The 21,973-nt window shown below is 46.7% G+C and overlaps 1 protein-coding gene and 1 non-coding gene across 8 annotated transcripts in view; both read left to right on the top strand.

The window, feature by feature from the left end:
- The window catches only part of CHD4 (chromodomain helicase DNA binding protein 4), a 37,820-nt gene extending 17,071 nt beyond the window's left edge, over nucleotides 1-20,749 (top strand). For 3 of the 7 annotated variants that reach the window (XM_030938669.1, XM_030938673.1, XM_030938671.1), the window contains exons 23-40: nucleotides 2,361-2,485; nucleotides 2,828-3,065; nucleotides 3,218-3,393; nucleotides 7,793-7,973; nucleotides 8,058-8,144; nucleotides 8,234-8,322; nucleotides 8,426-8,559; nucleotides 9,224-9,368; nucleotides 9,698-9,863; nucleotides 10,122-10,219; nucleotides 10,337-10,466; nucleotides 12,096-12,167; nucleotides 12,462-12,599; nucleotides 12,879-12,987; nucleotides 13,099-13,231; nucleotides 17,666-17,864; nucleotides 19,797-19,960; nucleotides 20,136-20,749. In XM_030938669.1, the coding sequence (XP_030794529.1) occupies nucleotides 2,361-2,485; nucleotides 2,828-3,065; nucleotides 3,218-3,393; nucleotides 7,793-7,973; nucleotides 8,058-8,144; nucleotides 8,234-8,322; nucleotides 8,426-8,559; nucleotides 9,224-9,368; nucleotides 9,698-9,863; nucleotides 10,122-10,219; nucleotides 10,337-10,466; nucleotides 12,096-12,167; nucleotides 12,462-12,599; nucleotides 12,879-12,987; nucleotides 13,099-13,231; nucleotides 17,666-17,864; nucleotides 19,797-19,960; nucleotides 20,136-20,153 (2,402 nt within the window). In that variant the 3' untranslated portion in view covers nucleotides 20,154-20,749. Of the gene's footprint in view, nucleotides 1-2,360; nucleotides 2,486-2,827; nucleotides 3,066-3,217; nucleotides 3,394-7,792; nucleotides 8,145-8,233; nucleotides 8,323-8,425; nucleotides 8,560-9,223; nucleotides 9,369-9,697; nucleotides 9,864-10,121; nucleotides 10,220-10,336; nucleotides 10,467-12,095; nucleotides 12,168-12,461; nucleotides 12,600-12,878; nucleotides 12,988-13,098; nucleotides 13,232-17,665; nucleotides 17,865-19,796; nucleotides 19,961-20,135 lie in introns of all 7 variants that reach the window. The other 4 variants (XM_030938670.1, XM_010385936.2, XM_030938672.1 and 1 more) reach the window with 4 other exon arrangements.
- Nucleotides 9,903-10,039, top strand: LOC115900201. The gene has a single exon (XR_004059870.1).
- Nucleotides 20,750-21,973: the final 1,224 nt, after the last annotated feature.

Consider the following 21,973-nt stretch of genomic DNA (forward strand, 5'->3'; position numbering starts at 1 on the left):
CTACAGTCGCCCGCCATCTCGCCTGGCTAGTTTTTTGTATTTTTTTAGTAGAGACGGGGTTTCACCGTGTTAACCAGGATGGTCTTGATCTGCTGACCTCGTGATCCGCCCGTCTCAGCCTCCCAAAGTGCTGGGATTACAGGCTTGAGCCACCGCGCCCGGCCTAAAAAAATTTTTTTGTAGAGATGGGGTCTTGCCATGTTGTCCAGGCCGATCACAAACTTTTGGGCTCAAGCGGTCCTCCTGCCTTGGCCTCCCAAAGTATTGAGATGATAGGCATAAGCCACTGTACTCAGTGTCACTACTACTTGTTTTAAAAAAACTTTTTATTTTAATTTTAGACTTAGAAAAAAGTTGCAAAACAGCACAGAGAGTTCATGTGTACTGTTCAACTAGCTAGCTTCTCTTAATAATAACTTGTATAACTGCAGTACAATGATCAAAACTAGGAAATTATCATTGGTATTATACTATAAATGACAGACCTTCAATGAATGTCACCAATTTTTCCTGATGTCTATTTTCTCTTTCAGGATCCAATTCCGGGTCCCATGTTTCATTTAGTTATTGTGCTTCCTGCTATCTATGACACTTATTTTTTTTCTTTTTCTTACATGATACAGATTTTTTTTGAGATGGAGTCTCACTCTGTTGCCCAGACTGGAGTGCAGTGGCGCGATCTTGACTCATTGCAACCTGTGCCTCCTGGGTTCAAGCGATTCTCCTGTCTCAGCCTCCTGAGTAGCTGAGATTATAGGCGTGCACCACCACGCCCAGCAGATTTTTGTATTTTTAGTGGAGACGGTTTCACCATGTTGGCCAGGCTGGTCTCGAACTCCTGACCTCAGGTGATCCGCCTGCCTCGGCCTCCCAAAGTGCTGGGATTACAGGTGCGAGCCACTGTGCCCGGTCAATATAGATACTTTTAATGAACACTGGTCAGTTATTTTGTAGCATGGCTCTAAGTTTGGGTTGGTGTGATGTTTTCTCTTGATTAAATTAGACATTTTGTGCAAGAATGCCACAGAGGTGATGTTGTGTCCTTTTCTTTTCTTTTTGAGACAGTCTTGCTCTGTTACCAGGCTGGAGTCTGGAGTGCAGTGGTGCGATCTTGGCTCACTGCAACCTCCGCCTAGGTTCAAGCCATTCTCCTGCCTCAGCCTCCCAAGTAGCTGAGATTACAGGTGCCCGCCACCAGGCCCGGCTAAGTTTTGTACTGTTAGTAGAGACGAGGTTTCACCATGTTGGCCAGGATGGTCTCGATCTCCTGACCTTGTGAACCACTGCACACAGCCGATGATGTTTCCTTTTCAATGCGTCATACTGGGGCACGGACATGATGTGTTATGTCCCCTTACTGGTAATGACTTGATCACTGGTTAAGGTAGTGTCTTTTGAGTTTCTGCAGTGTCACTTTTCTCTTGTTCCCAATTGTGATTGATAAATAGCTTGAGGGAGATACTTGAGACTATGTCAGTGTCCTGTTTCTCCTTAAACTTTCACACTGATTTTAGTATCCATCAGTGGACTTTGCTTACAATGATTATTACTGTGGTGTTTGTCTAATGAGGTTTTATATTCTGACATTCTTTCTTGTTTACCTTCGCCTCCTGGGTTCAAGCGATTCTCTTGCGTCAGCCTCCCAAGTAGCTGGGATTATAGGTGACTGCCACCATACCTGACTAATTTTGTATTTTTAGTAGGCAGGAGTTCACCATGTTGGCCAGCTTAGTCTCGAACTCCTGACCTCAGGTGATCTGCCCACCTCAGCCTCCCAAAGTGTTGGAGTTATAGGCGTGAGCCACTGCACCTGGCCTATTCTGACGTTTTTCTTTAAGAGATGGGGTCTTGCCCTGTTGCCCAGGCTGGACTGCAGTAGCACAGTCAAAGCTCACTATAACTTTGAACTCTTGGGCTCAAGTGATTCTCCTGCCTCAAATTCCTGAGTAGCTGGGACTACAGGTGTGCACCACCATGCCCAGCTAATTTTTCTTTTTTTTTTTTGAGATGGAGTCTCGCGCTCTGTTGCCCAGGCCGAAGTGCAGTGGTGCAATCTCTGCTCACTGCAAACTCTGCCTACCAGGTTCAAGCGATTATCCTGCCTCAGCCTCCCGAGTAGCTGGGACTACAGGTGTACACTACCATGCCTGGCTAATTTTTGTATTTTTAGTAGAGGCAGGGTTTCACCATGTTGGCCAGGCTGGTCTTGAACTCCTGATCTCCAATGATCCACCTGCGTCTGCCTCCCAAAGTGCTGAGATTACAGGCGTGAGCCACTGCCCCGGCTTAGTTTTTTAAACTACATTTGTGAATTGGAATTTAGGAGACACTTCTAATGGTGTTTTTGGTTCCTTTATTAGCACCAGGTGCTCAGCAGTTCTGCTTCTTGCTTTCCACTCGAGCTGGGGGCCTTGGAATCAATCTGGCCACTGCTGACACAGTTATTATCTATGACTCTGACTGGAACCCCCATAATGACATTCAGGTGAGCAGAGGCAGCAGGCAGCCTTAATAAGTAACATGTTAGAGGCATAGTGGCCTCTATGAGCATTCTACCATCTGGAATTAGGTTTTTAGGTGAGAAACAACAGATTCTTTTTGTGTTGTTTACCTTATTGTGTAAGCCAGAGAATTTGGTTAGCTGTGGTCCTATTTTGGGTAACATGTTAGAGGGTGGTGTCTGGAGGCAGGGGTGCAAAAGGAAGTTTCCTATGAAGGCAGGCTGTGGACCTTGTCTTGTGCTGAATTTAGAATACTATGTGGAAGTCAGGATAAGAGTGGCACCAGGAAAATACAATTTCTGGTTTTATTTCCTGCTTAACTCCAGGCCTTTAGCAGAGCTCACCGGATTGGGCAAAATAAAAAGGTAATGATCTACCGGTTTGTGACCCGTGCGTCAGTTGAGGAGCGCATCACGCAGGTGGCAAAGAAGAAAATGATGCTGACGCATCTAGTGGTACGGCCTGGGCTGGGCTCCAAGACTGGATCTATGTCCAAACAGGAGCTTGATGATATCCTCAAATTTGGCACTGAGGAACTTTTCAAGGATGAAGCCACTGATGGAGGTGAGCTAGTCAGGAACTTACATTTTGGTGTGGGGCTTGGCCTCTCTAAAGGTTAGGGAGAATCTTTGATACCAAGGGTCTTGTGGGACTTGCTTTTTCCACTGCAGCTGCTGAAGCTGACTTTGGGGATGTGGGCCCTTGATTTTTTATAGGAGGAGACAACAAAGAGGGAGAAGATAGCAGTGTTATCCACTACGATGATAAGGCCATTGAACGGCTGCTGGACCGTAACCAGGATGAGACTGAAGACACAGAATTGCAGGGCATGAATGAATATTTGAGCTCATTCAAAGTGGCCCAGTATGTGGTACGGGAAGAAGAAATGGGGGTGAGTATGAATCCAAGGCAATCCGGTGCTTGGTGATTGGTCTGAAAATTGGAATTGAGACCAAGGTGGTGTTTGAGACAAGAGGAAAATATCTGTAGGCAAATTCTTACGTTGATGAATTGATACACCTCTTCCTTTGAAAACAAGGCTGATAACATGACTAATCAGATTTTCATCTTTGCCTTGGTTGTCAGAAAACTTACAACCAAATATGCTCACAACAGTTATTTTGGCTCTTTACCAGAATGTCATTTTCTCTTACGTGTTTTATTAAACCTTACACATAAAATTTTGAATGCTACCTCATCTCTCTAGAGAAAAGGCAGAAGATCCTAGATAATCTGTCTCTTTGTGTTTTCTGGTTTTTATTTAAGAGACAGGGTCTCTATCAGGTGTAGTGGCTCAAGTCTGTAATCCCAGCACTTTGGGAGGCCGAGACAGGCAGATAGATCACTTGAGGCCAGGAGTTTGAGACCAGCCCGGCCAACATGGTGAAACCCAGTTTCTCCTAAAAATAAAAAAATTAGCCAGGCATGATGGAGCACACCTGTAGTCCCAGCTACTCAGGAGGCTGGGGCAGGAGAATCGCTTGAACCTAGGAGGCGGAGGTTGCAGTGAGCTGAGATCACGCCATTGCATTCCAGCCTGGTGACAGAGCCAGACTCTGTCTGAAGAGAAAAAAACAACAAAAAAAGAGGGTCTTGCTTCGTCATCCAGGCTGGAGTGCAATGGCACAATCATAGCTCAGCAACCTTAAACTCCTGGGCTGAAGAGTGACCCTAGTAGATGTGTGCTACCAGACCTGGTTAATTTTTTAAATGTTTTTAGCGATGTCTTGCTGTGTTGCCCAGGATGGTCTTGAACTCCTGGCCTTAAGCAGTCCTCCTGCCTTGGCCTCCCAAAGCACTGGAATGACAGGTGTTAGCCACTGCACCAGGTCTCCTTGTGTTTATTTTTATGTGCTTATTATTTTATTTATTTATTTATTTATTTTGAGATGGAGTCCCGCTCTCTCCCCCAGGTTGGAGTGCAGTAGTGCGATCTCAGCCCACTGCAAGCTCCGCCTCTCGGGTTCAAGCAATTCTGCTGCCTCAGCCTCCCGAGTAGCTGGGACTACAGGCGCCTGCCACCACACCTGTCTCATTTCTTTTGTGTTTTTATTAGAGACGAGGTTTCACCATGTTAGCCAGGATGGTCTTGATCTCCTGACCTTGTGATCCACCCACCTTGGCCTCCCAAAGTGCTGGGATTACAGGCGTGAGCCACTGCCCCAGCCTTACGTATGTTTTTTTTTTTTTTTTTGAGACAGAGTCTTGCTCTGTTGCCCAGGCTGGAGTGCAGTGGTGGGATCACGGCCCACTGCAACCTCCACTTCTGGGTTCAAACAATTCTCCTGCCTTAGCCTCCCAAGTAGCTGAGATTACAGGTACGCACCATCATGCCTGGCTAATTTTTTTATAGTTTTAGTAGAAACGGGGTTTTACCATGTTTGCTGGGGTACTCTAGAACTCCTGACCTCAGTGATCCGCCTGCCTCGGCCTCCCAAAGTGGTGGGATTATAGGCATGAGCCACCACGCCCGGCCTCCTTGTGTGTGTTTTTCCTTTTTTTTTTTTGAGACAGTGTCTTGCTCTCTCGCTCAGACTGGAGAGCAGTGTCGTGATCTTGGCTCACTGCAGCCTCCGCCTCCCGAATAGCTGGGACTACAGGCATGTGCCACCACGCCCAGCTAATTTTTTGCATTTTTAGTAGAGACGGGGTTTCACTGTGTTAGTCAGGATGGTCTCGATCTCCTGACCTCATGATCCATCTGCCTCGGCCTCCCAAAGTGCTGGGATTACAGGCATGAGCCACTGTGCCCGGCCCCTCCTTGTGTTTTTTTAAAGGTTAGAATCGGGCCAGGTGCGGTGGCTCACGCCTGTAGTCCCAGCACTTTGGGAGGCCGAGGTGGGTGGATCACGAGGTCAGGAGATCGAGACTATCCTGGCCAACATGGTGAAACCCTGTCTCTACTAAAAATACAAAAATTAGCTGGGTGTGGTGGCGGGCGCCTGTAGTCCCAGTTACTTGGGAGGCTGAGGCAGAGAATCACTTGAAACCCGGGAGGTGGAGGTTGCAGTGAAGCCGAGATTGCGCCACTGCACTCCAGCCCGGCGACAGAGTGAGACTCCGTCTCAAAAAAAAAAAAAAAAATTAGAATCGGTCTGTACCTTTTTATTCTCCTCCCTTCTCTTTCTTGGTCTTTTGTAGTAAAAAAAGAAAATAATATGTGAGGAATCTGTGGCTTTTTTTAATGTTTTTCTCTCCCAAATGATGTAGAGGAGTATGAAATGGAAAAATAAAATTTCCTTTTTCTTCTGGTCTGCTGTAAACCACTCAGCTCAGGATTCTTTGAATTGGCGTTGGTTCTGGTGGTCTGTCATCTTTTCTCATTCTCCCACCTCAGAACCATCCCCCTTGCTGTGTTTCCCTGATATTCACCTGTGATTTTGTTCTTGAAGGTAATGTGCCCAACCTCAGTTTATATGTAAGTGTGGCTGAATGGTCTGACGTAGGTCTGTATACTATAGTGTTCAATCAGAAACGACCCTACTAATAGAATGCTCACATTCCTTTCAGTGGCAGTGAACGTAATAGAAGTGATTGACGGGAGAGCACATGATAAGTGGATCATCCTTGTTGGTGACTACACAAGTATACACATTGTTCTTTGATCAGTGACTGCAGCTGCTGTTGACTTCTTTTAAAAATTCTTTAAGTTTTATTTTTAATAGATAGCTCAAAATACACGAAAGGGCAAGACGCGGTGGCTCATGCCTAGAATCCCAGTACTTTGGGAGGCTGAGGCGGAAGGGCCGCTTGAGCCCAGGAGTTGGAGACCAACTTGGGCAACATGGTGAAATTCCGTCTCTAAGTAATAAAAACATGAGCTGAGTGTGGTTGCTCATGCTGTGGTTCTAGCTGTGTGGATCGCTTAAACCTGGTGGTCGAGGCTGCAGTGAGCCATAATGATGCCACTGTACTCTAGCCTAGACAACACAGCTAGACCCTCTCTCAAAAAAAAACAACTTATGTATTTATATGTACACACACATGTATCTCTTTTCTCTTCTGTCCTCTAACAATTTAGTTCCCTTCTTGGGGACAGCTAATGTTTTCAGTTCCTTTTATATCTTTACAAAAATATTCTATGTGTATACAAATTATACATATATTCATACATGTATATGTACACCCACATACATGTACCCAAAAACTTTTTTTTCCTTTTAAACACAAAAGTAATACCAATGCAATGTAAATGCCACATTAATTAGGGAATCATAACAAGAAAAAAGTCTGTACATGTTGAGTACAGACATAATTTTGTTTTTTCTCTGAATATTGTCCATCTATGGTGGTTTGAATCCACAGGTGCAGAACCCATGGATGCAGAGGGCTGATTGTAATTTATTTAACTAGTTCCATAATGATGGACATTTAGGTTGTTTCTAATGTTACGTGATTAGCAGCTGTTTAATTCCAGTATAAGGGATGTGGAATCAGTGAGTGAGCCTGAAGTGTCTGAAAAAAATTCACTTTTAGAGGAGTATCAACATTTTTGGGACATAAGAGGCTATATATAATTCTTTTTGTTTTGCAGACAGTTGGTAAGCTTTTATGAAGTTCATGAAGAACAGAAAGGCTTATAGTCCTCTTCTCTCTTTTTTTTTTTTTTTTTTTTTGAGACGGAGTCTCGCTCTTGCCGCCCAGGCTGGAGTGCAGTGGCCGGCTCTCAGCTCACTGCAAGCTCCGCCTCCCGGGTTTACACCATTCTCCTGCCTCAGCCTCCTGAGTAGCTGGGACTACAGGCGCCCGCCTCGTCGCCCGGCTAGTTTTTGTATTTTTAGTAGAGACGGGGTTTCACCGTATTAGCCAGGATGGTCTCGATCTCCTGACCTCATGATCCGCCCGTCTCGGCCTCCCAAAGTGCTGGGATTACAGGCTTGAGCCACCGCGCCCGGCCCCTCTTCTCTCTTATGAAAATCTTTTACAGTATTTCAGAAGCTTCTCCATTCTGCCTTGCTAAGGCTCTGACCTTTTTTCTTTTTGCTATCTTCCGATTGTATATGCACCAGTGCAAGGGGTTAGAAGAAAGCATTCTGTGTCTTCATCCTTCCCTGTGATAATGGCTCTATCCTATGTTTTTCTTGAGTTATGCTGACTGCTAATCTATACATAATTATGAGCTATGTACTCTCAATTAAATTTCTTCTAAGTTCGTAGGTCCAAACAGGCACACCAACTATTTAAGAGTCCAGTCATGAAAAGGAGCTAGCAGAGTGGGAACTATGAGGACCAGGGGTAGCTGGTGGCGCTGACTTCAGCACTCCTGAGTCCTGGCCCTCCCTCTGTCCCAGGAGGAAGAGGAGGTAGAACGGGAAATCATTAAACAGGAAGAAAGTGTGGATCCTGACTACTGGGAGAAATTGCTGCGGCACCATTATGAGCAGCAGCAAGAAGATCTAGCCCGAAATCTGGGCAAAGGAAAAAGAATCCGTAAACAGGTCAACTACAATGATGGCTCCCAGGAGGACCGAGGTGTGTGTGGCCGGCCCCGCCCCCCACCCATGGGCCGTTCCACTAGAGCAGTGGGCCCCGCTCATCTGCCCTCTCTCCCTCCAGATTGGCAGGACGACCAGTCCGACAACCAGTCCGATTACTCAGTGGCTTCAGAGGAAGGTGATGAAGACTTTGATGAACGTTCAGAAGGTGAGGGCTGTGCTTTTTTGTTGCTTTTCTAAGTGTTGCTTTGTTTCATATCCTACCCGTGTCACTCATTCATCTTTTTCTTCCTGCAGCTCCCCGTAGGCCCAGTCGTAAGGGCCTGCGGAATGATAAAGATAAGCCATTGCCTCCTCTGTTGGCCCGTGTCGGTGGGAATATTGAAGTAAGTGCCATGCAATTCTAAGGGTGGGTGAGTGCCAGATAGATATTGGATCTTTGGTGGAGTGCAGCCTGCTCCCTCTCATCTGGGTTTCTTCTTCCCCTAGGTACTTGGTTTTAATGCTCGTCAGCGAAAAGCCTTTCTTAACGCAATTATGCGATATGGTATGCCACCTCAGGATGCTTTTACTACCCAGTGGCTTGTAAGAGATCTGCGAGGCAAATCAGAGAAAGAGTTCAAGTGAGTTGAGGGCTGGCATGAACTGATCTAGAGCAAGGGCTTCTTCTGCTATCTAGCTGGTCATTCCATGGTTCTAGGCCCAGCTGTGCAGGGAAGTGGGCTGTTTCCTCTGTTGAAGTTGGCAGATGAAGCTGTTAGTAATGTGTTCCTTGGCCGGGCGCCGTGGCTCAAGCCTGTAATCCCAGCACTTTGGGAGGCCAAGACGGGCGGATCACGAGGTCAGGAGATCGAGACCATCCTGGCTAACACGGTGAAACCCCGTCTCTACTAAAAAAATACAAAAAAAACTAGCCGGGCGAGGTGGCGGGCGCCTATAGTCCCAGCTACTCGGGAGGCTGAGGCAGGAGAATGGTGTGAACCCAGGAGGCGGAGCTTGCAGTGAGCTGAGATCCGGCCACTGTACTCCAGCCTGGGCGACAGAGCAAGACTCCATCTCAAAAAAAAAAAAAAAAAAAAAAAAAAAAAGTAATGTGTTCCTTGCTTCCCTGGAAGAGAATCTGGGTCTTGTGGGGTCTGGAGATGAGCCTTCCAGTGCCGTGGTGGGCTTGACATCAAGGTGGAGCCATACTTATTGCCTGTGATGATGCCTCACAAAGGGATGGAAAAAGAATCTTAAGAGTCAGCATGATCCCTGATTAACTCATTTCTCTACTTCTTTACGCAGAGCATATGTCTCTCTCTTTATGCGGCATTTATGTGAGCCGGGGGCAGATGGGGCTGAGACCTTTGCTGATGGTGTCCCCCGAGAAGGCCTGTCTCGCCAGCATGTCCTTACTAGAATTGGTGTTATGTCTTTGATTCGCAAGAAGGTGAGCCCTGAGCCACTTGCCATTGTTAAAAGTTTCTAGGGGGCCAGGCGCAGTGGCTCACACCTGTAATCCCAGCACTTTGGGAGGCCAAGGCGGGCAGATCACTTGAGGTCAGGAGTTTGAGGCCAGCCTGGCCAACATGGCGAAACCCTATCTCTACTAAAAATACAAAAATTAGCTGCGTGTGGTGGTGGGCACCTGTAATCCCAGCTACTCAGGAGGCTGAGGCAGGAGAATTGCTTGAACCCAGGAGGTGGAGAGTGGAAGGCCAATAGGAAAGGAGCCTGCAGCTGGAATTCGGTCTTCAACTTCTTGTCCCATTGCTACAGGTTCAGGAGTTTGAACATGTTAATGGGCGCTGGAGCATGCCTGAACTGGCTGAGGTAGAGGAAAACAAGAAAATGTCCCAGCCAGGGTCACCCTCCCCAAAGACTCCTACACCCTCCACTCCAGGGGATACGCAGCCCAACACTCCGGCACCTGCCCCACCTGCTGGTAAGTCTGCCTGTCCTGTCATTTTCTGTTCCTCTTTTTTTGTCCTGGCCTATTTTTCTGCTCCCCTGTGCTCAGTTCTAACAGGGTAGTCTGGCAGGACACACAGCAATTTCCCTCTCAGTTTAGGAGGGCCGTCCTAAGAATAGGGCTGGCTCTTAAAGGCACGAGAGGACAATTTAAGATGAGACAAACTGGGAAGAAATGACCTCTCTGATGTAGGACCTTCTTCCTAATTGATTGTCTCTTATTGTTCTGCAGAAGATGGGATCAAAATAGAGGAAAATAGCCTCAAAGAAGAAGAGAGCATAGAAGGAGAAAAGGAGGTTAAATCTGTAGCCCCTGAGACTGCCATTGAGGTAAGAGATGGGGGTGACTGAATGCCACACTAAAGACAAATGAGTAAGTCCAGTCTTCCTTGTAGTTGCTGGCCTGTCTGCTTCATCTGTTTTGTTTTTGTTTTTTTTCCTTTGAAGTGTACACAGCCCCCTGCCCCTGCCTCAGAGGATGAAAAGGTCGTTGCTGAACCCCCTGAGGGAGAGGAGAAAGTGGAAAAGGCAGAGGTGAAGGAGAGAACAGAGGAACCTATGGAGACAGAGCCCAAAGGTAAAGGTATCCACATGGTTTTTTTTTTTTGAGATAGTCTCGCGCTGTTGCCAGGCTGGAGTGCTGTGGTGCAATCTTGGCTTACTGCAACCTCTACCTCCCTGGTTCAAGTGATTCTCCTGCCTCAGCTTCCCGAGTAGCTGGGATTACAGGCGTACGCCATCATGCCCAGCTAATTTTTGTATTTTTAGTAGAGACAGGGTTTAACCATGTTGGCCAGGCTGGTCTCAATCTCCTGACCTCGTGATCCGCCCGCCTTGGCCTCCCAAATTGTTAGGATTACAGGCATGAGCCACTGTGCCTGGCCTTTTTTTTCTTTTTTTTTCTTTTTTCTTTTTTTAAAAAAAGGAGTTTCATTCTTGTTGCCCAGGCTGGAGTGTAATGAATGGCGTGATCTCGGCAACCTCCGCCTCCTGAGTTCAAGCGATTCTCCTGCCTCAGCCTCCTGAGTAACTGGGATTACAGGCATGTGCCACCATGCCTAGCTAATTTTGTATTTTTTAATAGAGGGGGTTTCTCCATATTGGTCAGGCTGGTCTCGAACTCCTGACCTCAGGTGATCCACCTGCCTTGCCCTCTCAGTGTGCTGGGATTATAGGCGTGAGCTACTGTGCCTGGCTGGTATCCATATTTTTAAGCACTACAGATCCCTGTGTGAACCATGGTCACTCATGAATTTTCACTGGGGCTGTAGAGATAGCAGGAGGAAGTGATACACTGAAGAATCCTGCACCCTTGATTTTAGGTGGCAGGTTTTCCTATCTCTTATGACTTTATTTATTTTTATTTTTTGAGATGGAGTCTCACTCTGTCACCCAGGCGGGAGTGCAGTGTTACGATCTCTGCTCACTGCAACTTGGGCCTCCCGGGTTCAAGCGATTCTTCTGCCTCAGCCTCCGAGTAATTGGGATTACAGGCATTCCACAACCATGCCCAGCTAATTATTTATTTATTTATTTATTTATTGAGATAGTGTCTCACTCTGTTGCCCAGGCAGGAGTGCAGTGGCACGATATTGGCTCACTGCAACCTCCACCTCCTGGGTTCAAACAATTCTCCTGCCTCAGCCTCCTGAGTAGCTGGGATTACAGCACGCGCCACCATGCCTGGCTAATTTTTGTATTTTCGTAGAGACGGGGTTTTACCATGTTGGCCAGGCTGGTCACGAACTCCTGACCTTGAGATCCACCCACCTTGGCCTCCCAAAGTGTTAGGATTACAGGCGTGAGCCACCACGCCTGGCTAATTTTTGTATTTTTAGTAGAGACGGGGTTTCACCATGTTGTCCAGGCTGGTTTCTAACTCTTGACCTCAGGTGATCTACCCACCTTGGCCTCCCAAAGTGCTGGGATTACAGGCATGAGCCACCGCACCCGGCTAGTTTTTGTATTTTTAATAGAGATTGGGTTTTCCCATGTTGGCCAGGCTGGTCTTGAACTCCTGACCTCAAGTGATCTGCCCGCTACTGTCTCCCAAAATGCTAGGATTACAGGCATGAGCCACCATGCCCAGCTGACATTACTGTAATCGCAGACATTTAGATATAGGTGTATCCAATTGGATAATAGTGTGGAACAGAGGAGAATGTTCTTCCTTTAGGTATATTTTCAATAACATTTCTTCCCCTAGGTGTTGCTGACGTAGAGAAGGTAGAGGAAAAGTCAGCAATAGATCTGACCCCTATTGTGGTAGAAGACAAAGGTGGGTGTTTGAAGAAGTTGATTGTGGTTTAGAAGAACTCTAAAACCAGAAGCAAGGACTGTATCTGCCCTGCCTCCCTGTCCATACTCATCTAGCCATTTTATCCCAAAAGACTGCACCTGTCCCCGCATTTAGTTGTCAGTGGGCCAATGGCACCATTTTCTGGGTCTGAGAGACACCCAGGTGGAGAAGGGGTGGAGGTGGATGGATTCTTGTAGCATACAGTGTTCTGGGTCAGGGCGATGGTGCTGGGCTTTGGCTGGAACTGACATTTTTCTTTCTTACATTCTGTAGAAGAGAAGAAAGAAGAAGAAGAGAAAAAAGAGGTGATGCTTCAGAATGGAGAGACCCCCAAGGACCTGAATGATGAGAAACAGAAGAAAAATATTAAACAGCGTTTCATGTTCAACATTGCAGATGGTGGTTTTACTGGTATGGAAATGAGGGGCCCACCAGGGTTAGAAGGATCTGGTGTGAAATTGGGGTTCTTGTCAGAAACCACGGTACAGGGACTTTACCTCTGTTCGATGAGGGAATGCCAAACTGATAGTGTACTCCCCTGGGTTCTGTGGAGAAAGCCAGAAGCAAATTATATAAAGATGGATCCAGGGATAGGGGATGGTGGGGGACAAGAATAAGTAGCATTTTCAATTCTCACAGATGTTTGCTTCCCGCCCCCCCCCCCCCCACCTTCCCTAAATTCCTCCTCAGAGTTGCACTCCCTTTGGCAGAATGAAGAGCGGGCAGCCACAGTTACCAAGAAGACTTACGAGATCTGGCATCGACGGCATGACTACTGGCTACTAGCCGGCATCATAAAGTATCCTTTGCCTGAATCTGGATTGAGGCTTTTGGTGAAAGGTTCTGAAGGTCTCTTAGTTTGAGGTTCTTACTTTTCTTGTTTTGTTTTTCCTGAGCACTTTTCCAATAGCCATGGCTATGCCCGGTGGCAAGACATCCAGAATGACCCACGCTATGCCATCCTCAATGAGCCTTTCAAGGGTGAAATGAACCGTGGCAATTTCTTAGAGATCAAGAATAAATTTCTAGCTCGAAGGTTTAAGGTGAGCGGTTGGGGAGGAATATATTGATTGCTTAAGTGACAAACTTGAAAGTGCATAATGTCCGGCAGCGGAGGGAGTCTGTCCATCCAGCGCACCGTTCTCACTTTCTTCATTCTGTGGAAGGCTTTGCTTCCAAGTAACTTACACATTAGGGTTGAAGACACACAGACTTGAAAGTTAACTAACTGTACATGAGCTGTAGGTGACTATGGTCCAATGAGCGACACTAGTGCAGAGGGGTTTGTTTGGGGAACACTGTAGATTGGAGTATTCAGGAACGATACAGAGGTGGGATTGAATTGCATCTCTGAAGAGGTAGAACTGTATCAGTCAGTGGGCTGCTGGTTCTTTTTTGAGACAGAGTCTCTGTCATCCAGGCTGGAATGCAGTCTCTTTCTCACTGCAACCTCTGTGTCCTGGGTTCAAGTGATTCTCCTGCCTCAGCCTCCTGAGTAGCTGGGATTACAGGTGCCCGCCACCACACCCAGCTGTTTTTGGTATTTTTAGTAGAGATGGCGTTTTACCATGTTGCTAGGCTAGTCTCAAACTCCTGACCTCAAGTGATCCACCTGCCTTGGCCACCCAGATTGCTGGGATTACAGGCGTGAGCCACTGTGCCTGGCCTGGTTCTTTTTTCTGGGCTAAAGAGTAGCTGTGTGGGCCAGGCACGGTGGTTCACGCCTGTAATCCCAGCACTTTGGGAGGCTGATGCAGGAGAATTGCTTGAAGCCGGGAGGTGGAGATTTCATTGAGCTAAGATTGTGCCATGGCACTCCAGCCTGTGCAACAGAGTGAGACTCTGTCTCAAAAAAAAAAGAGACATGTCTGTTGTCTCATAAGCTGAGTATAATCGGGGAAGAAATGTACACTAATAAGCCTTCAAGTATTATGTACTTAGCAATGATGTGCCCAGGGATAAAGAGACAAAGCATGGTATCTGCTTTCAAGGAGCTTTCAGTTTCAAGTAGGAGCACATGTGTAATCAAATGAATGCCATTCTGCATATCAGGAGAGAGATTGCTGATTGGCATAAAAAAGTTATCCAGAATTGCTTGAAACCAGGAGGCGGAGGTTGCAGTGAGCCAAGATCCCACCACTGCACTCCAGTCTGGTGACAGAGCGAGACTCATCTCAAAAAAGAAAAGAAAAAGTTCTCAGAGAGGCAGACACAGTGGCTAATCCCAGCATTTTAAAATAACCGATTGCTTGAGTCCAGGAGTTCGAGACCAGCTTGGGCAACATGGCAAAATGCCACGTCTACAGAAAATACAAAAATTCACCAATTCTGGTGGCGTGCACCTGTAGTTCCAGCTACTTGGGAGGCTGCAATGAGCCTAGATTGTGCCACTGCACTCCAGCCTAGGCATTAGAGTGAGATGCTATTTTTTTTTTTTTTTAATTGAGACAGAGTCTTGATGTGTTGCCAGGCTGGAGTGCAGCGGCGTGATCTCTGCTCACTGCAACCTCTGCTTCCTGGGTTCAAGTGATTCTCCTGCCTCAGCCTCTAATTTTTGTATTTTTAGTAGAGACGGGGTTTTAGCATATTGGCCAGGATGGTCTCGATCTCTTGACCTCGTGGTCTGCCCGCCTCGGCCTCCCAAAGTGCTGAGATTACAGGCCTGAGCCACTGTGCCATCCGAGACCCTGTCTTTAAAAAAAAAAAAAAGTTCTCCAGAGGATTTGGAGTATGGAGGGAACTCACAAATGGCTTTATGGAGAAGATGGCATTGGAATGAAGTTTTGAGGAATGCGATGGAGATTTTTTGGTAGGAACAGAAGGATATCTGAACAAAGGGATTAGGTTGGGCAAAGACATGAGGCAGCAAAGTTTAGTATGTCTGGAAACAGCAAATAGCCCAGTTGAGCTGTGGGGAAACATTTGTGTTGGGTGATGGTTGGGAGGTAGGTTGGAAAGAGAAAGGTGGAAGAGCTAGAGGTCAGTAGGTGGGTTCTTGGCACCAGATAAGAGAGTTTGGACTTTACCCTATTGTTAATGGGCAGCCACTGAAAGTTTGTGAGCAGAGTTTTGATAGGACCAAGGGAAATGGAAACAGCATTCATAAGATTATAAAACTATCATATAATCATGAGGTGTTAAGGGTCTGGGCTGTGATGCTGGTTGTGGAAAATGAAAAGGGTAAAGATAAAGGAAACAAAACACCAAAGAATTTACTGGACTTAGTGACTTATTGTAGGGGTCAGTAAACGTTTTTTCCCCTCTGCAAACCAAAAATGGTTAATAAAACCCCCCCCTTTTTTTTTTTGAGACAGTCTCGCTCTGTTGCCCAGGTTGGAGTGCAGTGGGGACATCTCCCAGCTCACTTGCAACCTCCGCCTCCCGGGTTCAACCAATTCTCCTACCTCAGCCTCCTGAGTAGGTGGGATTACAGGCATGTACCATCATGCCTGGCTAATTTTTGTGTTTTTAATAGAGATGGGGTTTTGCCATATTGGCCAGGCTGGTCTCAAATTCTGGACCTCAGGTGACCTGCCCGCCTTGTCCTCCCAAAGTGCTGGGATTACAGGCGTGAGCCACTGCACCCAACCAAACCTTTTCTATTAAAGGGCCAGATAGGCTTCAGGCTTTGTGGGACATGTGGTCTCTGTTGTACATACTTAACTCCATCTTCGTTGTGTGAAAGCAGCCACAGGGGATACATAAATAAGTTAGGATGTGTTTCAGCATTTCATCTATGGATATTACAATTTGAATTTTGTATAATTCTCATTAAATGGCATGAAATAGTCTTGTTTTGACTTTTTGCCAACCATTTTAAAATGTAAAACCCATTCTTAGCTCTTCAGCCATATAAAAACAGGTGGTGGGGCAGAGCTGGCCCACAGGCTGTAGCTCGCCAACTCCTGACTTACTGGATTTGAAGTACAGAGTAAGACTGAAAATAACATTTTGAGCCTGAGTCCAACTGGAAAGTTGAATTGTCATTTAAGAAGAGAGAGAGAGCAGTTTGTAGAAAAGAATGATACCAAATTTTAGACAACTCTTTTGGTATTTCTCACAAATCAGCACCCCTCCCACTCCTACCCCCATCACCATACACTAGTAGGATCAGAACCAGTGCTCAAGGTACATGTTTGAGAAGCATCAAGTCATCTGCATAGAAGTGCTGGCAGACACTAGGAGAGGAGAAGGGCATGAGAAATCTCATATGTTGAGTCATAGGTTTTATGAATATATTTTTTAAGTAATTAAAATCTTTTCATAAATTAAGAACCAACATTCTGCCTCTTGGGATATATTTCAAAGAACCTTTAATACAGCTGCATCAGGTGACATATGCATGAGTGTTTTTGCAGTATGATTTTTGGTGATGGGGGCCTAGAGGCAACCTAAATGTTCAGCATTAGGAGAATGCATAGGTAAAACATGTATTCATATCATGGGGCATTAAACAACAGAAGCAACAAAAATCATGTGCATACAACATAAGTGTACCTTTTAAAAAGTATGTAGTGGGAGAAGAAAAAGCATTTTATAGGTACAGAAAACATCATTCTGTAACTTAGAAACATACATACGAAACAAAAACACAGTCTAAAAACCTACACAAAAAGCCCCAGTATTACTATATTAGAAAGGTTGCTTTTCAGAGGAATGGAAGTGAGATGGCGATAAGAGGAAATAAAAAACAAAAATATTTTAAAATAGCAAAATAACCCTCTTTTTTTGAGACAGAGTTTCCCTCTGTCATTCAGGCTGGAGTGCAGTGGCACGATCCCGGCTCACTGCAACCTTTGCCTCCCGGGTTCAAGCATTATTCTGCCTCAGCCTCTTGAGCAGCAGCAGTTACAGGTGTGCACTACCATACCTTGCTAATTTTTGTGTTTTTAGTAGAAATGGGGTTTTGTCATGTTGGCCAGGCTGGTCTTGAACTCCTGACCTCAAGTGATCTGCCCGTCTCGGCCTCCCAAAGTGCTGGGATTACAGGTGTGAGCCACTGTGCCCAGCCAAAACGTGTTTTTGAAGAGTAGTTGATAAAGAGTAGATGATAAAAAGGAAGATGTTTAACTGTGTAACTAAATGAAAACATAATATGGATATGTATATAGTATGATCTCAGTTATGTAAAAAACTATGCACAAAAAAACCTAAAAAGAAAAACATCAGGATGTATTTCTAGAAGGTGGGATTATCTGTTGTTAATTTTTGATACTCTGTTTTCTAAATTGAGTTTTTATCGCTTTTGTATAAGAGAACCTAAAGGGTAAAAAGTTTTAAAAACGAGGACATTGAAAAAGGGAAAGAAAAAAGGGTCAAGGCAAAGTTAAACTGCTGGGTGTGGGAATGAGTTGTCCATGAAATTATTCATAGGTTCTTATTACTATCAGAAACAATGAGGTGAGCTGAGAGGCCAGTCAGAAGTGAGCATAGTGAGTTATCAGTCGAACTCCCATTTCCTCTTATCCCTTGTCCAGCTCTTAGAACAAGCTTTGGTGATTGAGGAACAGCTGCGCCGGGCTGCTTACTTGAACATGTCAGAAGACCCTTCTCACCCTTCCATGGCCCTCAACACCCGCTTTGCTGAGGTGGAGTGTTTGGCGGAAAGTCATCAGCACCTGTCCAAGGAGTCAATGGCAGGAAACAAGCCAGCCAATGCAGTCCTGCACAAAGGTAGCCAGTGGCTCCCCTGCCTCCTGCTGATGAGGCCTCCTCCCTCATCTAACTGCATCCCAATGTACATATATTTGTTTTCAAACCTTTTTCAGAGCTCCTTTGGGAGTTTAGGAGGTGATAGGGACCTTTGCCATCCTTGGGAAGTTAATATCTTAGAGGCAATCAAGGACAGTAGTACTTTGCCTCTTTTTTTTTTTTTTTTTTTTTTAAGAGGTGGGCTCTTGGCTGGGCGCGGTGGCTGACGTCTGTAATCTCAGCACTTTGAGTGGCCAAGGCGGGTGGATCACGAGGTTAGGAGTTCGAGACCAGCCTGGCCAACATGGTGAAACCCCGTCTCTACTAAAAATAGAAAAATTAGCTGGGCAGGTGGCGCATGCCTGTAATCCTAGCTGCTCAGGAGGCTGAGGCAAGAGAATCGCTTGAAACTGGGAGGTGGAGTTTGCAGTAAACCAAGATCATGCCATTGCACGGGCTATCAGCCTGGGCACCACAGTGAGACTCCGGAAAAGAAAAAAGAGATGGGCTCTCAACATTTTGCCCGGGTGGGTCTTGAACTCCTGGACTCAAGTGATCCTCTTGCCTCAGCCTCCTGAGTAGCTGGAACTACAAATATGTGCCACTGTACCCGGCCACCTTTTTTTTTTCTTTTTGAGATGGAGTCTAGCTCTGTTGCTCAGGCTGGAGTGCAATGGCGTGATCTTGGCCCACTGCAACCTCTGCCTCCTGGGTTCAAGCAATTATCCTGCCTCAGCCTCCCGAGCAGCTGGGACTATAGGCATGCGCCACCCCTTGCAGCTAGTTTTTGTATTTTTAGTATTTTTAGTAGAGATGGGGTTTTACCATGTTGGCAAAGCTGGTCTCAGACTGACTTCAAGTAGTCTCCCTGTCTCTGCCTCCCAAAGTGCTGGCATTATAGGCGTGAGCCACCGTGCCCCGCCCTGGTCCCCCCCCCCCTTTTTTTTTTGAGGCGGAGTTTTGCTCTTGTTGCCCAGGCTGGAGTGCAATGGCGTGATCTTGGCTCACTGCAACCTTTGCCTCCCAGGTTCAAGTGATTCTCCTGCCTCAGCCTCCTGAGTAGCTGGGATTACAGGCGTGTTGCCACCATGCCCTGCTAATTTTGTTTTTTTGTTTGTTTGTTTTTTGAGATGGAGTTTTGCTCTTGTTGCCCAGGCTGGAGTGCAATGGCGTGATCTCAGTTCACCACAACCTCCGCCTCCCGGGTTCAAGTGATTCTTCTGCCTCAGCTTCCCAAGTTGCTGGGATTACAGGCGCCCGCCACCATGCCTGGCTAATTTTTTGTATTTTTAGTAGAGATGGGGTTTCACCATGTTGGCCAGGCCGGTCTCGAACTCCTGACCTCAGATGATCCACCTGCCTCTGCCTCTCAAAGTGCTGGGATTACAGGCATGAGCCACCGCGCCCGGCCACCTCTTTTAACTTTAAATATATTCAGGTTCTTGAGATGGAAAGCAAAGCAGAATAATATAGTGTCATTTGGGATACTTTAGAGGTAACTTCAGGTGATAAAAGATCCCTTCAAATTCTAGACCCCTTTCAACATTTTGTTTCTAATTAAAGTAAAAGGTTATGAGGAGGCGGAGGGTGAAATAAGGAAAAGAATGCCGTTATAATGGAGGTGGGAGACAGATGCTGAAGGTAGAGAAGAGAAAAAACAGGAATAAGCTTCTCAAGAAGAGGAAATACAGTAATAGGGATAGTGAAGGTTTAGGTGACTTTTAAGAGCACAAAATCATGAACAGTTGGAACTGGAATATGAGGAGCAGGAATTTGAACATGGTGGAGGTCAGGTCAGGTGACAGAAGATAACACATCACAGTCACTTGGTTACTGAGAAGTGATGCTGGTCCCCTAGGGTAGAGGGAGCTCAGTCTTGGCCACCACAGCTCACCACCTCTTTTTCTTCCTTTGCAGTTCTGAAACAGCTGGAAGAACTGCTGAGTGACATGAAAGCCGATGTGACTCGACTCCCAGCTACCATTGCCCGAATTCCCCCAGTTGCTGTGAGGTTACAGATGTCAGAGCGAAACATTCTCAGCCGCCTGGCAAACCGGGCACCCGAACCTACCCCACAGCAGGTAGGACCATTTTCTTCTTGACACCACCTCTTCCTGCAGAACCATTCTGGAGCTTGTAACTTTGTTGTATGTCCCTAGCTTTACATACTGGGTGGGTAGGCTGTCAGTGAATTCCCTTGAGATTGGGTGGATTCCTATCATCTGGAATTCTGACTCCTTGGGTCTCCTTCTCTAGGTAGCCCAGCAGCAGTGAAGATGCAGACTGATACCACCTCCACCACTGAGCAGTGACCTTCCTCACTTTCTCTTGTCCCAGCTTCTCCCCGGGGGGCCTGAGAGACCCTCACCTTCCTTCTGCCCATCTTCCATGTTGTAAAGGAACAGCCCCAGCGCACTGGGGGAGGGGAGGGAGTGAGGGGCGGTGGTGCCCTTCCTGCAGGAGAGACATGCAGCAGTAGCGCCGGCGCCATCTGCAGGAGCTGGCGGGCTGGCCTTCTGGACCCTGGCTTTTCCCCACTGTAACGCCTGTTACACACAAACTGTTGTGGGTTCCTGCCAGGCTTGAAGAAAATGATCTGAATTTTTTCCTCCTTTTGGTTTTATTTTGTTGGTTTATTTTGTGTTTTCTTTTCTCCTTTTTTGGGGGTATTCAGAGTGGGCTGGGCCCCTGGGCGAGACACAGCTACCTCTGTTGGCATCTTTTTAATACCAGGAACCCAGCGGCTCTAGCCACTGAGCGGCTAAATGAAATAAAGTGGGAAAAAAAAAAAAAAAAAAAAAACCAAAAGCATAAAAAACCACAGCAAATTTCTTGATGAAAACTGAAAATAAAAGTTTCCTTGTATTTTAGTGCTCTGGTTCGGTGTGGGTGTAGGTGCAGGTGGATGAGTGTGTGCAGTAGGAGCCTGGCACCCTTAAAAATTAAGGGCTATGTGGTGTCCTGATACCCCACTGAAGAACTGGGTTATGTGTGGGTACAGTGTGTGCCTGGCCAGCGATGACTTCCACCTGTGGAAAATGAGAGGCTGCAAAACTGCAAGTACCACTGCTTAATGGCTCTGTGACCTTGAGCAAGTGAACTTCTGTGGGATGCGGGTTTCTCATGTATACCTCATACAGTTGTCGAGTTAAACCAGTAAAGTACATGGAACAGTTTTTAACACCTAACCACTACCTTAATGTTAGTTTCAAGGAAGGTTGAGGGGGGTTTTCTTGCTCAGTTGTGCAAAATTGGGATGCAATTTGTGGAATAACACAGCCTCAACCCCACACCCCCCGGAGGCCCGACCTAACGCCCTCCAACCTTGAAACCCTGGTAGTTCACCCCTCTTCATGTCTCAGACCAGCTCGGCGTTGCAACCCGTTGTTTCCCAACTAATTGTAGACCCACCTGAAAGCGAGTTCCGGCCGAGGCCCCGTGCGGACCAGGTGTAGTGCAGCACCTTAATTGAGGGGCTGAGCAGGAGTGAGCATCAAGGAAGGTGCTGGGAGGTTGGGGCACGGTGCCTCACAGCCTGTATTCTCAGCACAAAGGTTGGGGGCAAGAGGATCGATTAAGCCCAGGAGTTCTAGAGCAGCTGGCAACACAGACCCCACCCCCTAGACCCCGTCTCTATAAAAAGATTTTTTAAAAAGGGGCGGGGGCTGGGGGTAGGAGTTGAGTGGCATAGAATTCCATGATTTTTTTTTGAGATGGAGTCTTGCTCTGTCGCCAGGCTGGGGTACAGTGGCGCCATCTCAGCTCACTGCAACTTCTGCCTCCCAGGTTCAAACGATTCTTCTGCCTCAGCTTCCCGAGTAGCAGCTGGGACTACAGGCGTGCGCCACCACGCCCGGCTAATTTTTGTATTTTTTAACAGAAGGTTTCACCATGTTGGCCAGGATGGTCTCGATTTCTTGACCTGGTGATCCGCCCGCTTTGGCCTCTCAGAGTGCTGGGATTACAGGCATGAGCCACCGCGCCCGGCTGTTTTTTGTGGGATTTTTTGAGGTGGAGTTTCGCACTTGCGCAGGCTGAAGTGGCACGATCTGGGCTCACTGCAACCTCCGCCTCCTGGGCTCAAGCAATTCTGC

This window comes from Rhinopithecus roxellana, chromosome 10 (assembly GCF_007565055.1).
Source record: "Rhinopithecus roxellana isolate Shanxi Qingling chromosome 10, ASM756505v1, whole genome shotgun sequence".
NCBI lineage: Eukaryota > Metazoa > Chordata > Mammalia > Primates > Cercopithecidae > Rhinopithecus > Rhinopithecus roxellana.